Source organism: Microplitis mediator, chromosome 9 (genome assembly GCF_029852145.1).
Source record: "Microplitis mediator isolate UGA2020A chromosome 9, iyMicMedi2.1, whole genome shotgun sequence".
Classification (NCBI taxonomy): domain Eukaryota; kingdom Metazoa; phylum Arthropoda; class Insecta; order Hymenoptera; family Braconidae; genus Microplitis; species Microplitis mediator.
In genome coordinates, this window is record NC_079977.1 from 16,763,383 (window position 1) to 16,783,157 (window position 19,775).

The window sequence follows — 19,775 nt, forward strand, 5'->3', positions numbered from 1 at the left end:
CCTCACTATCTATTAGTAATCTAATTCACGAATGGTTTTCCAAATTCACTGCGGAATTTACTCATCAATAATATTATCAAAACTCCATTTTGGAAGTAAATTGTACTCTGGAGGGATTGAGTAAATACAAAATCATCCTCTTTACGTTTAATCCACAAATTTTTGCACTGTATTAGTTTTATTTTCAAATAAAAATAATTATTTAAAAAAAATTAAAAAATTTTTTCAGCGGTGAACTTTATTCTCTTTGTCTTTATATACCTTGTTCTCTGTCGTAAAACGAATTCGCGTGGTCCAGAAATAAAAAAGAAAGAAAAAAAATAAAACAGAGACATTAAGGTGGCTGAGTAAACGTGCGTCTATGGTTTTAAGAGACGAGATGCGGGCGCACTGTCCTAATTACAACGAGACCCTGGTTATATATTTTCTTTTTTTATATATTTTTCGAAGCCTAAAAGAATACCCAAGTATATAGCCGTGGGCTATATAGGCTACAAAACGGGCGCGAGAGATCGTAGACTTTAAAAATGTTCTGGAGCAAAAGAAGATTGGAATTTTGTCTTTTAACGCATGACACGTAGAATACTACTCATGATGTTATTCTTATATTATTATTCTTATTATTATTATATCAAACTAAATACCAAACACAGCAGACGTATAGATATTTTTGAGAGCGCGGGAATATCGCAGTTTCCTCATATACACGGCCATTCATGAAAGCCAGGGCCAACGGATTTTTTTTTATCTTCTTTTTTTTTTAGGGAGTTGAGTCTTCTCACGATATATACAGGGACTACTACTACTCATTCATACTAACTCAACGCTGCATGAGATCTGATCGACGAACGTGTGCTAGCGCGGTTATGCTTTTACTTCTCTACCTGCTGGTTCGCGCTAACACTGACGCCGTAACGACGCTTCTTTTTTAAATCCACTCACTCACAGAGAACCTTTTGCGCCTTGTCCTCCTTCATCTTCACCCCGTACCGCCATCATGCTTCAACGATTTACTGTGATAGAAATCAGTCGTGTAGTACAAGTGTCATTTCAACCTGTCTTATAAATGTACTTGTTCGGACATGGGTTGTGATGATGTCATCTACCATAATATTGGAGCCCATAAACAATCTTGGTAGCTTTTATCTATTGTCTGATTGAGTTTATTATTATTCTACTGTCATGTCTAATCAACATATATTTTTTGTGTGTTTACGATATTAGAATTCAATATTGATTAATGATTACTAGTACTATTAATAGGTTTTAAAAAAAAACAAATGTTTCGAGTGAAGTTTGTAAATTTTACAGTCAACTAAACATTTTTAAATTCTTTAAAATCATGATAGGGTGAGGGAAAAGAATGCTCGGAAAATCCAAAGTGCACACTTTAAACGCTCATGTTTGAGTTATGATAAGTAATTCACCATTAATTATCAAACCGCGTATTTTTCTGGGACAAGCGAAAATAAAATTTTATCATAACAAAAAAATCTGTTTATCGGTTGATCCTGCGGACCAGCCCCAAATCTTCCCGCTGTTTTCGAGCTCCTTGAGCTCGAGGAGCTAGAAAACATTGTTGTTGATACATTTCCGAGCTCTTCGAGCTTGAAAATACTTTTGTATACCATCGTTTTCGAAAAAACCGTTTTTTAGCATTTCTTTCTCCCACGATATGTCACGAACGAATTAACCGATTTTGATGGATGGGACGGCAATGTATTCTAGTGAGTTTTAGAGCTGATAAGATTTTGAAACTTTTTAGTTTAGTTGTTTCAAAGATATTCGCAAAAAACCGTTTTTACCATTTCTTTCTCTCGCGATAACTCTCGAACGAATTATCTTAATGAGATGGCTAAGGCGGCAATCGACGGGTATTATTAAGTTCTAAAGCTGATCAGATTTCTCAGTTGATCGTATAAGTCGTTTCTGAGAATTCAATAAAAAACTAAAAAAAAAAAATTTATTTTTCCGTAATTCACCAATACTTTCGAGTCTACTTGATCAAATGATCTGAAATTTTCAGAAAAGTTGATGGCCAACAAGCTCTTTCGATTGCCGCCTTAATCATACAAATCGGTTCATTAGTTAAAAAGTTATAGACCGGTCACACACATACACACACACACACACACACACACACACACACACACACACACACACACACACACACACACACACACACACGCACTCGGACATCATTCTAAAAATAGTCTGAATAACTTCCTAGGACCTCAAAACGTCGACATCTGATGAAATTTCGATTTTTGCAAATCGGCCTGGAAACACTAACTTCCCAATTTTTTCGAAAATCATCGATTTTCTTAGCGGGAAGTTAAAAAAATGTTGCGATGCTGAAATGATATGTACTAGGGTGTTCCAAAAAAAGTCGATAATTTTTTTTTTTTCGATTGCATGTGAAATTCTTGTTATATATGTTAAAAAAAAAAATTCTGTAAAAATTTGAGCCCTTAATATCAACTTGAAGAACTCCATCACCGAATTTGAAGATTTACCATTGATTTAACATGGAAAAATGATTTTTTAACCTTTATTTCTCCTGCAAATTATGTAGAACATTATTTTTCGGAAAAACCATCACTGTTCCTTCTTCAGTATTAAATTCTGTAAGAAAAAGCTCTTAGGGTCCAGTTTCTAACGTCAACCCTCTCGTTTTTATTTGCGTTAAAAAATATAGATTTTTTGAAATTTCGATTTTTTCCATTTAATATATAAAATTTTGATCTCAGGCCATAAAGTTTGAGGAAATTTTAGTAGATCGTTCAATGTTTCACAAATCTGGGCCAAAAAAATTTTTCGTATCATTTTTGGCTCCAAAATTGTGAGGCTTGCAATATCTATTTTAATGATTATTCGCTATAATAATAAATTTTACAAAAATTTATTATTACAGAAATTTTAGATAAAGGAATTTTTTTCTTTCTATTAACTGTTGTAATTCGAAAAATTCTTAAAAAATTCGAAAATGTGTGTGAATTATATGTTACAGCCAAAAACTGTTATATCAAATGAACAAAAATAATAAAATTGAAAGAATTGAAGCGTAAATACAGCGTTTTGTTGATTGTTATAAAGAAATTTTGATATTTTATTGATAGATTTTAAAATTTTTTGTAAAATTTATTATTATAGCGAATAATCATTAAAATAGATATTGCAAGCCTCACAATTTTGGAGCCAAAAATGATACGAAAAATTTTTTTGGCCCAGATTTGTGAAACATTGAACGATCTACTAAAATTTCCTCAAACTTTATGGCCTGAGATCAAAATTTTATATATTAAATGGAAAAAATCGAAATTTCAAAAAATCTATATTTTTTAACGCAAATAAAAACGAGAGGGTTGACGTTAGAAACTGGACCCTAAGAGCTTTTTCTTACAGAATTTAATACTGAAGAAGGAACAGTGATGGTTTTTCCGAAAAATAATGTTCTACATAATTTGCAGGAGAAATAAAGGTTAAAAAATCATTTTTCCATGTTAAATCAATGGTAAATCTTCAAATTCGGTGATGGAGTTCTTCAAGTTGATATTAAGGGCTCAAATTTTTACAGAATTTTTTTTTTTAACATATATAACAAGAATTTCACATGCAATCGAAAAAAAAAAAATTATCGACTTTTTTTGGAACACCCTAATATGTACCCTTACAAAATAATACTAATGATCTAGTATTATCGCGCAATAATGCTTTAGTGACATTAGTGCGTTCAGTGTTCTCGGGATTTTTAGTGTCTGAGCGTATTGCACTTTTTTTTAATATCGATGGTGCAATCCGGTAGTAAAAAAAATGGAATCCAACCATATATGCTGATGATTACTATACTGATTATTTGACGTTTATTAATTTTTTTATCAATGTAAAATTATTAGTCATTACTAGGACTTGAATCTGGATCCTTCTGCATATCAGTTGAATCTTGTATCACTCTGCCAACACCATGGATTGAAAAGTTAGCATTTTTTGAAGTTTTATATTTTTATTATAGAAATATCAAAAACTATAACAATGCAAATGATAGTAATCGTAATGATTGAGCAGTTTATAAATTTTTACTGAATTCATATAGAGATCAAATATATAATTTTGAGGGAAGCGTTTTTTTTATTTCAAACATGATCGATACTGATATCACTTTCATTAGTGTTGTAGACTCACTAATCTGACTACTTACCAGCATTATTGTAAGTGTGATCGACACAAATTACATCTAACAGTGTAGCTAAATCAACATGTTAGAGTACTAATGTTGCGTTATTACAACTACATTTGAATTCAAATGCAGTTGCACTTCCGGCAGTCCGAGGCAGCACCTACGGAGGCCTAGTGGCTTCAATATTCAAACTTGATAATGCGCAGTGCGACGTAGCGCATTGCCTTTTTCCTTCCTCATGTCCAGAAGACCGACGCCATTATCTTTCGCAACTTTCATATCAAGTGTTAACACGTGCTCCAATTCATCTTGTTATTTTGTGCTCATCTCGAGGAAATAAATAAAAATACTAACTTTAATATTAATTAATTATTAATTTCAGGTGCTTCATTGTTAATTATTTAATCATTTAAAGTGCTCATATAATTAAAAGACTGAATTTAATAATTATTCTGATTATTCTTATGCTCAATTATTTATTTTCAATATTATTCTCGCTCGGTAGCCTCTGCAATCATGCTACCACGTATTCTCAAACAAGTTCAAATCAGTGTAACTTATTACAACCTCATTGGAATCAATTGAACTCAGGGTTCAATTTCCTCGAAAACTAAATTTATTCAATTATTTATGCGTTTGTGCTCATGATAATAATTGATAATTTAATCAAGTGTTTAATAATTAACTTCGCTCAGTAACCTCGGATTTCATGTTACTTATACTCTTGACATTCTGACAATAAACTCTCGTTTTTGGAAAATTTTTATTTTTTCCTCTTTACCTTACATTTATTGAATAACTAACGCAAAAATTAAAGAAAATCCGAAAAAAATTAATTTTTTTCATTTTGATAACGATTACACAATAGGGTGAGCCAAAAAAACCAACTTATCGAATTTATGTCTTGAAAAGGACCTATATATCGAGAAAAAAATTCTCCCTTTGGGCAAAATTTTTAGCTCAATTTTAAAAGGTGTCGGTAGCCATTTGAAATTTCCCATTTAAATAACATGCAAAAAATTTTTTTTTTGATTAAAAATATTATAACTTTTGAACCGTGTGAAATAAAAATTCGGCTCTAAAATATTCTTGTATGGCATTAAATTTCTTAAAAGAAAGTCCTGAGAGTCAAATTTGTGAACTTGATATTTCGTATACTAACAGGCCATCAAACTTTAGAGTAAACAGAATCATACAAATTTACGGCTTCATTAATAAAAATATCAATACGACGAGAAAATTTTTTCTACATGTAGTGCAATGAAATCACCAACAATATCCACGTTGTAACAAATAATATTTTGTTATTGATCACAATAAAAGGAAAGTATTTGGAAAATCCAAATAAAGCCTTAAATTTGTATGATTCTCTTTACTCTAGACTTTGATAGCCTGTTAGTATACGGAATATCAAGTTTACAAATTCGACTCCCAGGACTTTCTTTTAAAAAATTTAATGCCCTACAAGAATATTCTAGAACCGAATTTTTGTCTCACATGGTTCAAAAGTTATAATATTTTTAATCAAAAAAAATTTTTTTGCATGTTATTTAAATGGAAAATTTCAAATGGCTACCAACACCTTTTAAAATTGAGCTAAAAATTTTGCCCAATGGGAGAATTTTTTTCTCGATATATAGGTTCTTTTCAAGACGTAAATTCGATAGGTTGGTATTGTTGGCTCACCCTATTACACAATTTAAGGAAAAAAACTTGTTCCTTTAATTGTTTTGCAAAGCTTTGAGCAATCGGACCGGACAAACGGTTCAATCGATCAATCTGAAAATTTCCAGGGTTTTTAGGGGTACATTAAGCTGTAAAATTACCTGGCTACATTGACCTTTCCATCAATATTTGCGAAGTAGCGATGAGTTGACTAATAAACCAGAGAATGGTCATTTTTTTTGGGTTTTTCAAATTGATGTTAAGGCTAAAACAAAATTTAAAAAAAAAAAATCGAAAATGGAGCTTGTAGGGAATTTATGCAAGTTTCTCAAACTGTCCTTCAAATTACTGTGCGACCATTAGTTGCTGAGATATCGATAATCAAAGTCAAAAGGATCCTTCTTCATTTGAAGGCTGATATCTCAGCAGCAAACTGTCGTACAGAGAAACAAAAAAAGAAAATTTCAGCTGATTAAATTTCCTAAACGAACCACGAATTGGTTTTTTCGAAACAAATCTTCCCGGCCCCGTAGACCTAAATAACAAAACTAAAAAACTTGGAAAAATTTTGTCTCGACCTATTTCTTGTGATTCCGCAAAAACTGTGGCTCAAAAAATCAGTTTGCTGGAAGATCTTTAAACTAGAGATTTCAAGCTTCAATTTACTTTGTTTGTTTTTTCGATACAATCAATTTTTATAAAAATGCAGCCTTCCAAAAATCACTAAAAAATTTATAAAATTTTCTTGTTCCTTTAATTTTTTGGATAAGTGTATATAGATTCCCCCTTATTCTGTAACTAATAAAAGACAAAAATATGTATTTTAAATCATTTCCTTATACTACTTAAGAGAGCTATAAATTTCATTACTCTATGATCCATTACTGTATATGTAAAGTGAGTGAATGCGCAAAAAGGATCTGGTTTAGGTGTGTTGGAATTTTAACAATTAAAAATTACACAAATTTTAACAATAAATAATTTAGTTATTTATTTACACTTTATACAGTTAAATATCGTAAGAATTAACATTAGATAGCGAATGCGACAAGATAGATAAGCGATAGCGAATGCGACAAGTAAAGCGGTTTTAAAACGCGTGGTAGTTAGTAAGACTGCACGATGTAGATTGAAGTTGAGACGGCGTCTTCCTTCTTCGTTGCCGCTCGGTGGTGACGTGGCAGCATGGCTGCAGTAACGAATTTTCCCATTGGCTTAAAAGCGCGCCAATAGGAAAAAGCCAGCCGCCAATTTTTCTGATTGGCCGGCTGGTAGCGGGTTCTCATGCCGTCTTGACACGGTCATGAGCAAAAAATTGTATGTGTCGGGCCCAAATAGCGAGTGACCCAGCACTATTCTGACATTCAATTCAGTAGTGAGTTCGGCTACTCCCGATCGTAGCGGAAATGCACGAAGCTTTTCAAATTGCCTAAGCTCGTGACTGAACAGTATATTATTTTTTTCCAGATTAACAATCAGATACCCATATGAAAAAATATATCCGGAAATATATGTTGGCAAAATTCCAAATACATGCAACAATGTCATCTGATGCCTCTAATTTATAATTGAAAAAGCTATTATATTTTACAATATATAACGAACTATGAAGCCTTCAATACTCAATTATAGTACAATTTAAGCATAATCACAATTCAACAAAAAAACCGTTCACCCATTCGTCTGATTTCAGCTTTTAATCAGTGGTAATTTAATGTTAGACAGAGTTCATTTTCTTTTCAATGTCACGGAACAGACACGTTTTTATACACACAATATAATTGAATTGTTGTTAGACTAGCGTTATGCTGACATCGAAAAAAAACTGGGACCGTTGCATTAATTTGTTATATCAGCGCTAATGAGTCGTTATATCAGAATAGTCTCATCAATTTGTTATTACTTGTTAGATAAAGATTAAGTAAATAATCATATGAATATAAACTTTGTACTCATCTATACGATACCTATAGATCCTTAATCCTTATCCTTATCAAGTTTATCGGGAGTTATCAACTTAGTGAATTATATACAATGTATATGCATTGTTTTCCTTGAAATTCATGACTTCACTGGATTCCTTTTATGGGTTCGGCAACCCAAAGAAGGTGCCAACTGGATGTTATTAAATAACAAAAGCTGTCTCACTGTTTAATCTTCAGTTCGTTTTTTATTTATGCTACATTATATGGTTTAACGATCTTGATTTTTTGTCAAAACAAACACTTACCTATATCTATAAATACGTGAGTGTTGGCCAGTCAGTTGCTATTGTGCATCAGTCTTTCAAAGTGCATCAATAGTGTTTATCTTGTACACAATGTCGACACTCCGATTCAGATATTCATTTATAGAATGTTCTTGTTTTATACCAGTTGAGTAGAGATTTCATTCGCGGTCTGTGTTAAAATACACTTTTGAAAACGAAATAAGTAAACAATGTAAAAAGTACAATACTTCCAAGAACATAAATGTTTTCATTCTTGGTGTGACGGGTAAATCAGTGGAATACAAGTCCAATTTATGGTTCCAAAGAATCGATGAAACATACAATTTGATTGACTTGACAAGATATTTTCCAATGAAGATAGAATATTTTGAAGCTCTGGAAGTTGGGACACTGTAATGAACAATCTAACTAAGTAAGGTAAGATGTGGCTGAGTAAAATTCTACAATAAAACCTATATTGACGAAATCATCCGTTATAAAAGTCCTCAATTAATAATAAATTGAACTATTAGAACTGATATATTTTCTGCCCCAAGAGTTTGTCATTAGATTTCATCTTAAGAAGACGTATTAGTTGTTGTAAATAAGTTAGTGATAAGAAAACTGTAAAACTAAAAAAATATGTCAAGACAATACTCGTTCGTACTACCTGCACAGTGGCTAGAGTATTTGTTGGATGTGATTGAAATAATTGTTTACCAGTATATGTGTGATTACTGGGCATCTCATAATACAATTATTAGTACAACTGTAACTATTGAAAAGGTAACAGCAACAATAGTCGATGATGAGAAAGGTCGTTTTTGGTTCCGCGGAATTGACGATAAAAGTGATGAACCCGATGAAAAATATAACACTGTATGCCTCAATTTACTTTAAAAAAGGTTTGTAACCCAATGCCTCTATTTTACTGCGTACTTACAGTCTTGAAAATATTGGGTAAGAGAAGTTTGAAACGTTAAGCAAATAGGGCAAAATGCTGCAGTTAATAGTCATAGCTAATTAACTAATGTAACGGAGTCGTTGTCGCGCTTGTTCCGGGTATATACGCATTGCGGCAAATCCCACCCTTCGCCCAGACGACACTCCTAGTTCAAAATATGATCAAGTGACCATAGTAGTGGACATTTTCTGGAAGTATGTTCAAAAACTACGTTTTATTAGCATGTGGCATTTAACCACAACCACCACGAATCCAAACCTCTGTGAACCTATGCCCCTTCCATTTCAGAAAATAGAAAGATTCTGATCAGAGCTTCATCTGAGGCACCAGTTCCCTGAACTGGTCAACAGGCCGCTTCAAGAAAATGATAAGACTCGGCATTCTATCATTTTCTAAGAAAGATCTTCTTCATGATAATGGCTACCTAAACATTTATTGACCCAATTTATTCTAGTTTCTACGCTATAAAGCTTTAAAAAGTTTAATCTTTCTTTACAAATTTTTCTGACGTCCATTTAAACGAAATTGAGATAATTTGGGTTAATAAATTACTATCTTCAATAATTATTGTGTATTTTGTTCATCTACTACGTCACCACTATTTCAGGCAGAATAACTAGATCCTGCGATAAATGAATAGTTAATGATTTGAACGACAGATTTTGAAAAATTTACTAATATTTAAACTGAATACCAAATGATGCGCATACTTACAAAAGTCTCTTGTTACATTGTTAGCAACACGATAACTATTACAAGTAATTATGCATGAATGTTTCATCTGGGCAATGACAAATCTTTTGTCATAGATATATTTGATTGATTAATCAATTTTTTAGAGACCTGACCTAATATAAAATGGATACAAGCATATAGTCAATTGAAATAACTAACTAACAGCTATAAGAATAGTTTTCATTCATCAACTACATCACTAAACTTAAAAAACTAATTAAAATACATATCCACATCATTAAACACCTGTTCTTTTCAATAACTTATGCTCTACAGTTTTTACTTCTTGTCTTCGGCAGGTAGTGATAAGAACTGTCTTACCGGTAAGGTGTCATTCACTAGATTCTTAATGCTCTTTGAGCTAGTCGTACCTGACCCTATACGAAAAAATCCCATCTTATCTTTCGGATTCCTCTACTGCAGTAAATTCAAACAAACGAAGACTAGACGATCACTAATTTTAGTAAGTGTACAATATTAATTGAATAATGTTGCAGTGATATGTTTTTATTTCATCATTTGTGATGAAAATATAATTTTGCAGCTGCAATAATAATGGTAGCACATGTCAAAAGTCATCTATTGCTTCGGTTATCATATTTCCGGATGTATTGAACATGACATTTTGAATTGTATTTATTATAAAAACAGTTGAATTCTGCTTGCGCAAGTATTCAATAATTGGAAACATTAGTACTATTGTTGACTAGACAAAGAAACCGGCGAATTCATCATTATGTTGTTATTTTATGATAAGAAACTACAAGTTTTTCCGTGTTCAGCATGAAATGAATATATAATGAAGTATGTATTTATTGTAAATGGTTGTAATATAAAGATTACAAGAACGAAAAATCAAGAAATATTTTTCAAGCCGAGTGGTCTGAGGCGCCAGACTCGAGAGAGTCTTTGACGCTTGAGACGTAGGGTACATAAGTTCGAGAACAGGATTTATTCCATGTCCCAAATCCCTGCTTCGGGAGGTCCGTCTGTACTTGATCAAGTTTTCTAGGGTTTTCCTGATCGTTGAAAAAAATGACAAATCAATAAAAAGGTGATAATTACCAAAAAATGTCAATAGTAACCAGACTGAATATGTTATAATTATTATATAATTACTAAAGTAAAGGAAATAATGTTGAAACTTCAGTGATATTTATAATGTTCGTATATTTCCCAAATTCTTTCACCAACACCACAATTATCTTTTTACAGAAATTTGAATAAACAGCGTTACTGAAATAAATCATTTGATGGTTCATTTTTGAAGAACTAATAGATGATCAGACTAACCACTACTATGAGTACTATAAAACATATCCCAATTAATGCAAGTGCACGTAGAGCTTCGTTGCGCAAGGCCTCCCTGTAATAAAAGGTAAATAACATGACGTTAGAAATATGTTAATAGTTCGAACATGGTCGAAGTCTATGCTACGCAAAACCAATTCCACGTTGATTGCTCACAAAATTGCAATTTTGCTTCTAGTGCTGACTGATTTATATATTTCTGCTATTTGCACAATTTTAAAAATATATCCTATCAGTGAATATTAATTAATGATTTTATATTGAGCCGAAAAATAAATACCATGCAACCACTTCCTGACGGTTGAGGATCTACTGCATGTGAAGTATTTGTCCCCGAGTAGAAATAATCGAGGGCCGCCTAGATCCCAAACTAGGCCCTCGCTAGCGATATTGAGGCAAAACTAGAATTCGCGCTACCTACAACTCATGCGTAAGTATTGCTTGAACCAGTATCCGTGTACACTAGTATGTGTGTATTTAATTATTGTATACAGTAAATAATCGATGAGAAGAATGAAAATTATGTTTATAAATATTATTAGTAGTTGAAAAAATATTAATGTGTAAATTAATTCTGTTATTATGTTATTAATATCTCAATGTATAAACAAGTTATTAATTTTAATAATGGATGCAATAAAAAGACTTGATACAATTATCATACTCCGACTTCCAGCAATAAAATCCAATATTGCAGATTGTCATTTAGATGATTTGTTAAAAATATTACAATGTAGTGTACTCCAGAATTCCCAGTGTGAGCAAAAACTTTTTTAAATAAGTGCAATATGTCTTTTAGCATTGAAAATATGCCAGATGCTGATGAAGTCAAAATATTCAAATTTTGAAACATTAAAAAAATAAATAATTTGTATTGTGTTATTTTTTATAATATTCGTTTTATAAAAAAGTTTAAATAAAAGAATGTTAAATAAAAAATTTTTAAATTATTCTGATTATTAATAACTATTATATTTAAAATTAGTAATTAAATTTATAATAGTTTATTTGTATTTAGTCAATATATAACTTATAATTAAGAATCATGGGATTTAGTATCGCCATTTTTTATTTAATTTCTAGGCAAACTAGCCAGGTGCTAGCCAGCGCCTCAATTTTATATCTCTTAGATTCACAAGGCGCATCATCTGTCCACTGAAAATAGGAATTTAATTTAGCCTCTTACCCGAAAAATATTGTGATTTAATTCTATATAAATGTAACTCACAATTGTCTCACTGGCGTTATGTAATGCGTTGTTTTATGATCGTTTTGATCCGTACAAATAACGTAGGTATTATCCGGTATCTCATTATTGGTATTTCCGTTAATTGTTCGCGCTGTAGAATTTCCACTAAAACAATTTCAGAATAAAATTAATAAAACAGTTTATTAAACAAAATTGCTGTCAGAATTGTGATTACTTACAAAGTTGAAGCATCAGCCTTCATGGGATTATTCATCATCGTGCTATCAGTAAAGACAACATCAATGATGTGTGCGTCCCTTATTAGTTCGCTAAAACAAGCAAAGGAAACTGTTAATTATTCAATGCTTAACGCTATCGTATTGAAGTATATTATAAACCAAAAGAGAAGAGTTGGGCATAGCGTTCGATGGTCTATCTGATCCAAAAGTGAGGGCGGCCAATACTCGGTTCGGGACGTCATACATTTCTTCCTCGGTATGTAGTATACATTTTTTCCATAACTATACTTACTAATCGGAGATTTTTTCGAAAACGTAGTAAGTTCCACTTGCATTTTGGTATTGGACCAACATTGTAGGTAAATCGTTTACTCGTAGGACGACTATCTGATAGAGATAAGCCTTTTTAATCACGCTTTCAGCTAATGACATTAGCGGTTCCTTGAATTCGCGAATCGGCCACTCCTCAGGCACCAAAATTTTACTCGACAGCATAACATAATTTACGATTACGCAATTTTCCATTTCTTTTTCTTTGTCACAGTAACACAGTATTACTAAAACGTACGTCACCGAACTACCGAAATTAGTGTTTAGTGCTCACAATCTGACCAGTGACTAACTGCGTGCCTAGAATTTTTCAATTATATATGCAACGCAAAAACAAGTTCAAAGGTGATATACCCTATAATTACGAATTTGCATTCATTACTGACTCATTTATTTTTGTCTGCTCCTATCCAAAAAATACTGCGATTTAACTCCATGATAAATCATGGCCCGTGATTTTGCGTATGGTATTTAGTAAATAAAGAATGGAGTATGTTTATTATAAATGGCTTTAATATGAAGGTTATAAAGATAAAGAAACAAGGATGATTTTTCAGAAAATTGCTGTATTTAGCATGTTGTTCTATTTTCAAAGTCCGTACATCAAAAACACAATTATGTTTTACAGAAAGTTCAATTAGCAATATTATCAAAATAAACCATCAAATGGCTAATTGTCAAAGAATCCACAAAGAATCACTACAATGAAGATGAGGAAAAAAGGTCTCAATCATTATAAGCGACCGCAGAATATCATAGCACAGGGCCTCACTGAAATAAAAAAATAAACAAGTAAGAAATTCGTAAATACTTTGTACATAGTCTAGGTTTATGCAACGCAAAACCTCTTCCAAACTGGTTCGTTATAAACTGTAAACAATAAGTACCTGGATAAATCTGCTGAAGCATGCGAATCCACTGTGTGTATGATATCTGCCTCACGACGCATCCACTGTATACTGTAAAAAGAAATCCAATTTAGTCTTCTATCCAAAAAATATAACGATGACATTTAACATGTCTGTACTATAATGACTCACACTTGTGTTACTGGCACAACATAATGCATCGGTTTATTATGACTCTATTTCTTACAAATAACGTAGTCATCAACTTGTATTTCATTATTGGAATTTTCATGGATCGTTCCCGCTATAGATTTCCTACCAAACATTCCAAAATAAAATCAGTAACAAAATTAAGTAAACAAAATTTTTGTTGCAATTCTAATTGCTTACGAAGTTATAACACCAGCTCTCACAGGATTTTTTATCATTGCGAGATCAGTGAAGATGACATCAATGATGTGTGCGTCCCTTAGTCCGCTAAAACAAATAAAGAAAACTGTTAATCATAGAATGCTTGCTGGTAGCTAAACCGTTGCTTCACTCATTCTAAGTATACGTACGAACAGTACACTAGTACACATACTTTAATTCCTCGGTGTGTAGCAGAATATTAATAATTAATAGCACACACTTAGTAATTGAAGATTGTTTCAAAGATGTAGTAAGTTTCACTTTCGTATTGGTGTTGAACCAGCATTGTTGGTACATTGTTTATTCGTAAGTTGACTATCTGATAGGGGTCATCATCATAAATCACTTTCTCAGCAAATGATAATAGAAGCTTTTTGAATCCGTGAACCGACCAGTCCCTTGGGCACAAGAATCCTGTGCGATAGTTTATCATACGTTGCAACTAAGTATTCGTTCATTTCTCTTTTGGGTCAAAATAAAAAGTATTGATAAAATCTACGTTACTGAACAACAAATATTAGTGCGTACTCCCCAACCAGCCCGAGTGGACGAACCTCCGCCATTTTGTGTATTAAAACATCATGGCGTCCACAAAAAACTCGTAGATTAGAGATCACTAGGTGATGGGTGAGGGCAAGTTTGTATAATGGCATGTCTGAAATCTTAGTGATTATATTCCTAAGTGGAGGTAGCCCTCATGGGTTGGGGAAGAACTTGCGTCCCCACCACTAATCCTACGCAAGCAGTTCACCAGAGCTGAAGTCTGGTACCATGGGGGATCCATTCCAAGCCCCACTTCGACCAGAGATAGGAGGAGTGTTTGGGTCCGAATGAGGTCGGTCTCGTGGTGATTGTTGGTGAGACACCCACATGCAACGCATGCCTAATGGGTAAGTTAATGTGAGCTTATGTTCATATTTCGCTTTTATAATATATGGTGGTGTTGATTATAAAAATAGGGACCACACGCAACGCGAGTATGCCCAAAAAGGCGAGGTATCGGCTTCCGTGGAAGAGGTGGACTTAGGTCCCGTTATATTAATTAATTACTCCCCAACCGACGATTGACTAGCTCAGTGCTTAGGATTTCTATATTTATATTGAATCTAGGTCAATTTCATTTAAGCAAAGTCTTTTTGATGTTTTGTATGGAACAGGTTTCCCGAGGTTATTAAAATCAACCTTAGCTTTGTTTTTGTATGAGTGCATATTAAATTGAATAGATGTTTATAAATAAGACCGAGCCCGAATGTTATTTAATATTCAATGTCATCAGTCCACTTGCACGGAAGTACGGCGTAATAAGCGAACTATTTCTTGCCAAACAAAATGATAGTGAATTCATCATAGTATGGTCATCTTAGGGTTTCTGGTTATGGAAAGTGATATAAACTTGTAATGGCTACTTATCACTTATGAATACCAATAGTAACCAGACCGAAAATATTATAATCATTATATAGAGTTATGCAAGGCAAGTATGCGCAGTGGGTCAGTGTGCACAAACCCATGCATTTCAGTCCCAGAGTATTCTAATTACTAAAGTGATTGAAACAATATTGAAACTCTCGTTATAATTAGAACATTGTTTTATTTCCCAAATTTTGACATGAAAAACACAATTATTCTGTACAAAAACCGAAGGGAAAACATTACTAAAATAAATTATCAAGTGACTCGTTTTTACACAACACAAAGATGATCATGCTAACTATTATCATCAGAAACAGAAAAGAAATCCCAATTTCCGCAAATAAACGCAAAACATCGTAGCGCGCGCTTGGTCTGTAACAATAAAAAATAACACGAGATAAGAAATACGTTCATAATCAGAACACTGTTAAGGTCTCTTCAACGATAAACGAGTTCCGGATGATATCACAGAATTACGTTTTAGATTTTACTGTTGGGTGATTTGATTTTTTCTGCTAATTGCACATCTTTGAAAGTATAAACTATAAAAGGATATTAATAAATTATTTTCATTATTCTAAATAATAAGCACCTTTCTACACCGCCTGACGTATGCTGATATGCCGCACGTGGGATATTTCTCTCAGGATTCATCGTTTGTATTCTGAAAATAGAAAAATCAGATTAGGCTCCTATCCAAAAAATATTACGATTCGATTTTACATGAATTTTCCAAATAACTCACACTTGTGTGGCCGGCACTACGTAAAACGCTGTCCAATTGTAAATTTCATATGTACAAATAACATAATCATCGAATGATACGCCATTATTGAAATTTTCGTCACTTCTTTCCGTTGAAGCATTCTCTCTGAAATAATTGAAAAATAGAATTAACCTTTAGCACTTGACTTTGAAAACCCAAGCCATGCTCGAAATGGCCGTTGTGAAACTAGAATGAGGGCGTAGCATACGTAGCGAGAGCATATTTCAGGAAAAACGGCAGTGAGTCGTAATTACTTACGAAGTTGAAGTACCAGCCCCCGTAGAATTTCTTCCACTGATGATATTTTTATTAATGACCACATCAATCTTGTATGCGTCCGTTAGTTCTCTGAAAAGAATGAAGGAAACTGTTAATTCTTTGGTACACACAAACAAACATCAGAAGTTATTAATTAGTGCCACGGAGTGCTCGGGTTTTAGGGTTGGTTTCTTTCAATGCTAACTCGTCGTTTCACCCATTTCGGGAACCTGCACGATACATTAGCAGTATATTACACACCAAGAATGAGAGGAACGAGGTTAGCAAACATTCGAATTAGGACGATCTACTTTCTTGCCTTGGTGTGTAATGTACTTTTTTTTTCTTTAAAACAATGGCTCACTTACTGATCGCGGACTTCTTCAAAGACGTAGTAAGTTCCATTTTTATCTTGGTATTGAACCAGTACTGTAGGCATACGGTTTATTTGTAGAATGAACATCTGATCGGTGACAACGTTATCGATCATTTTTTTAGCCAATGACAATAGCAGTTTCTTACATCCACCAACCAGCCAGTCCTTGGGCACAAAAATTCTGCTCGACAGCTCAACGTAATTTGCATCTAAATTTTCCATGTCGTTTTTGTGTCAAGACAAAATAGTATTAATAAAATCTACACAACAGAAACCCAGATATGAGTGTTTAGTGTTCTCCGTCGGACGAGAGACTAGTTTCGGGCTTAGAATGCTCTGACTTATCAAAGAGTAGGTCAATTTCATTAAAGATAACTTTTTTTTAAAAGCGCAAACCAAGTTCAATTATTTCCGATAAACAACATCTTGTCCGGATGTTTCTCAATCCGGTAATCAATGTCAACAGTTTATTGCCACATATGTCACTCGTGATAAACCCAACGTTCTTATTCAAATGTGACTAATTTACGCACGTGCGTTTGTTTGTCTATTCTTAGAGACATATTACGACAAGTGGATTGTTTTGATGGAATAAAAACATACCTAACCTACTCTAACATGAATGTTATCAACTTTCGCGTTGGGTGAGTCACGTATCTATGATAGCAATGATGTTTCATTACTGAATAGTTTTTGTAGTCTCGTACTGATAAGCTGGATGTTATATTCAATTTTATTCAAGAGATAACAGGTTCTCGGATGTTATTAACATTCTTACAAGAAAATATTAAATTACTAATTAATTAATTAATTAGTAAAGGGGGTCGTGGATTTTAAAGCCAGTTTCTTAATCTCTGGGGGGCATCGCCTCACCTATTTCGGGTATACACACGTTGCGGATGCCGTGACCTTCCGTCCAAACGATGTTCATAGTCTAAAATATAGTCAATTGACCAGTTGTGGAGATTCTCTAGAAGTATGTTCAAAGAACACATTCTATTAGCATGTGGAATCTAACCACAACCACAACAAACCCAAATATCGTTGGACCTACACCCCTTCCATTTCAGAAAATATCTGAGGCACCAGTTTCCTGAACTGTTCAACTGGCCGCATCAAGGAAAAGCTAAGGCGTGGCCTCGTCTCATTGTCTAGAAAACGTTATCTCCATTTATAATACGACAGTCGCCACAGCAATGAAGCCCGCACTACCAGGTCCTAGTTAGTTCTTCTGTAGGCATCAGGATAATCCAGCAGTTACTTCTTAACCCTGAACTAAAGTAAAGGAACAAATACGAAGTAAACCATTACCGTTCTTGCCGTATTGTCATCAGAATCAGAGTAATTCCTTATGGTTCTAGAAGTGATTTTGTTGCTTCCTACGTTGTAGTGATCGGAATACTGTTCCGTATAGCAAAAGTCACTAGAAGAAGAATAAATAGGGATTCTGTAAATTGCGGTAAACAATTTTTCCTATTTTTTATATTACTAAAAAATAGGTAGTTGGCGTTTGAAATAATTATTGTAATAAGATTCAGATTAAATATGTGGTTGGATATTTATTCAAAACTGACTTCGCACTATATAACTTTACACTGATTTTTACAAATTAATTGATCGGTATAATATAAATTTCGAATTGCACAACTATGATTACAAACAAGATAGTTTATCGGTGTAAGAATAAGATAGGTGTATGAACAAAGGTGTAGAATCAAATAAAACTATCAAATTATGTAGGAATTAGTATTTATTATCTAGGCATACAATTTGCTTAAGAATAAGTGGATATTAATATCAGCAGTAATGAGGTAATTTACGACCTTTTTTTGCCAGTCCAACAGGATTAACGACCAGGTTATTCAACTTTTCTAATGCATTGTCGATGGCTGTATTTGTTTCATAAGCTGAATTTTTTATTGATCTCTGCGAGACCTGCTTTGTTCTGTGGACAAAAAACACTTGGAGCAAAAACTCGACTCTACATTTATAAATCCTACTGAACTTATATTTTACTTACATGCCTTTAGATGGGAACTCGCGGATAGAGTAGCTACGAGGTCTGAAGTCACTCATTCTGAAAATACAATAGATTTCGTTTAAACTTTTTGGATACAAAATACCCACGATAAATTGATTCTTAAACGGCAATACGTGCATTTGAAAAAATTATTGGAAGAGAGCCATAATCCTATGAATGCCCGATTTCAAGTTTCACCTATTTTGATCCTTATCCGATGTAGTTACTGAACCTGTTCTTCAATTGACAGTTTCGGGTTTTAATTCAAACAGTTCTACATTAATGTTAATTGCTCTGAAAAATGCTTACCACATACCTTGCAAGTATTTTTTCGCTATTACCAAAAGCTTGTTTGCAATATCATTATACGATTGTAGATTTAAGATCAATTGAAATAATTACGTAGTAAAAATTATGAAAGCAATATTTCTGAATACTCTGCCGATCTAGTCCGCAACCGAAACATGACTGGCATGTACCCACTAGTTTTTGTGAAAACTGAGCTCCCAGCTAATTAACTAATGGGCGAAAAAAACATAAATCAAAGAAATTCAACGGCTTCTGCGAATTTTTTTACCACAAGCTTAGATCAGGATTAATGTACTTATACGAAGTTAATAGCGTAAATATAAATATTTGTGAAGACAATAAATCTCTAGAATTGGGGAACGAAAACGTTGGATGCAATTGATAGTGTAATAAAATTGCGGTACAACATACCTGGCCTCTACCACGCTACAAGCGAATGAAGAAACTGAAAATTCTTGCGGCAGCTTTTATACCACAAGATAATTTTTTCTGACAGAATAGAATAAATCAATTCGGTTGAATCGTCAAGGTCCAAAAAAAACGGAGTTACTTAGA

General features: G+C 33.2%; 2 protein-coding genes across 2 annotated transcripts; both read right to left on the reverse strand.

Moving 5' to 3' along the window:
* Window positions 1-11,819: 11,819 nt before the first annotated feature.
* Window positions 11,820-13,195, reverse strand: LOC130674943 (uncharacterized). The gene is made up of 3 exons (XM_057480390.1): window positions 12,782-13,195; window positions 12,490-12,579; window positions 11,820-12,415 (listed from the first exon to the last, which is right to left on the reverse strand). Exons 1-3 carry the CDS (start codon window positions 13,012-13,014, stop codon window positions 12,286-12,288), a joined length of 453 nt encoding a protein of 150 aa, XP_057336373.1. The 5' UTR covers window positions 13,015-13,195; the 3' UTR covers window positions 11,820-12,285.
* Window positions 13,196-15,111: 1,916 nt separating this feature from the next.
* On the reverse strand, window positions 15,112-18,358 carry LOC130674369 (uncharacterized). The gene is made up of 5 exons (XM_057479681.1): window positions 16,884-18,358; window positions 16,516-16,605; window positions 16,237-16,362; window positions 16,084-16,155; window positions 15,112-15,863 (listed from the first exon to the last, which is right to left on the reverse strand). Exons 1-5 carry the CDS (start codon window positions 17,111-17,113, stop codon window positions 15,734-15,736), a joined length of 648 nt encoding a protein of 215 aa, XP_057335664.1. The 5' UTR covers window positions 17,114-18,358; the 3' UTR covers window positions 15,112-15,733.
* Between the last annotated feature and the right edge of the window lie 1,417 nt (window positions 18,359-19,775).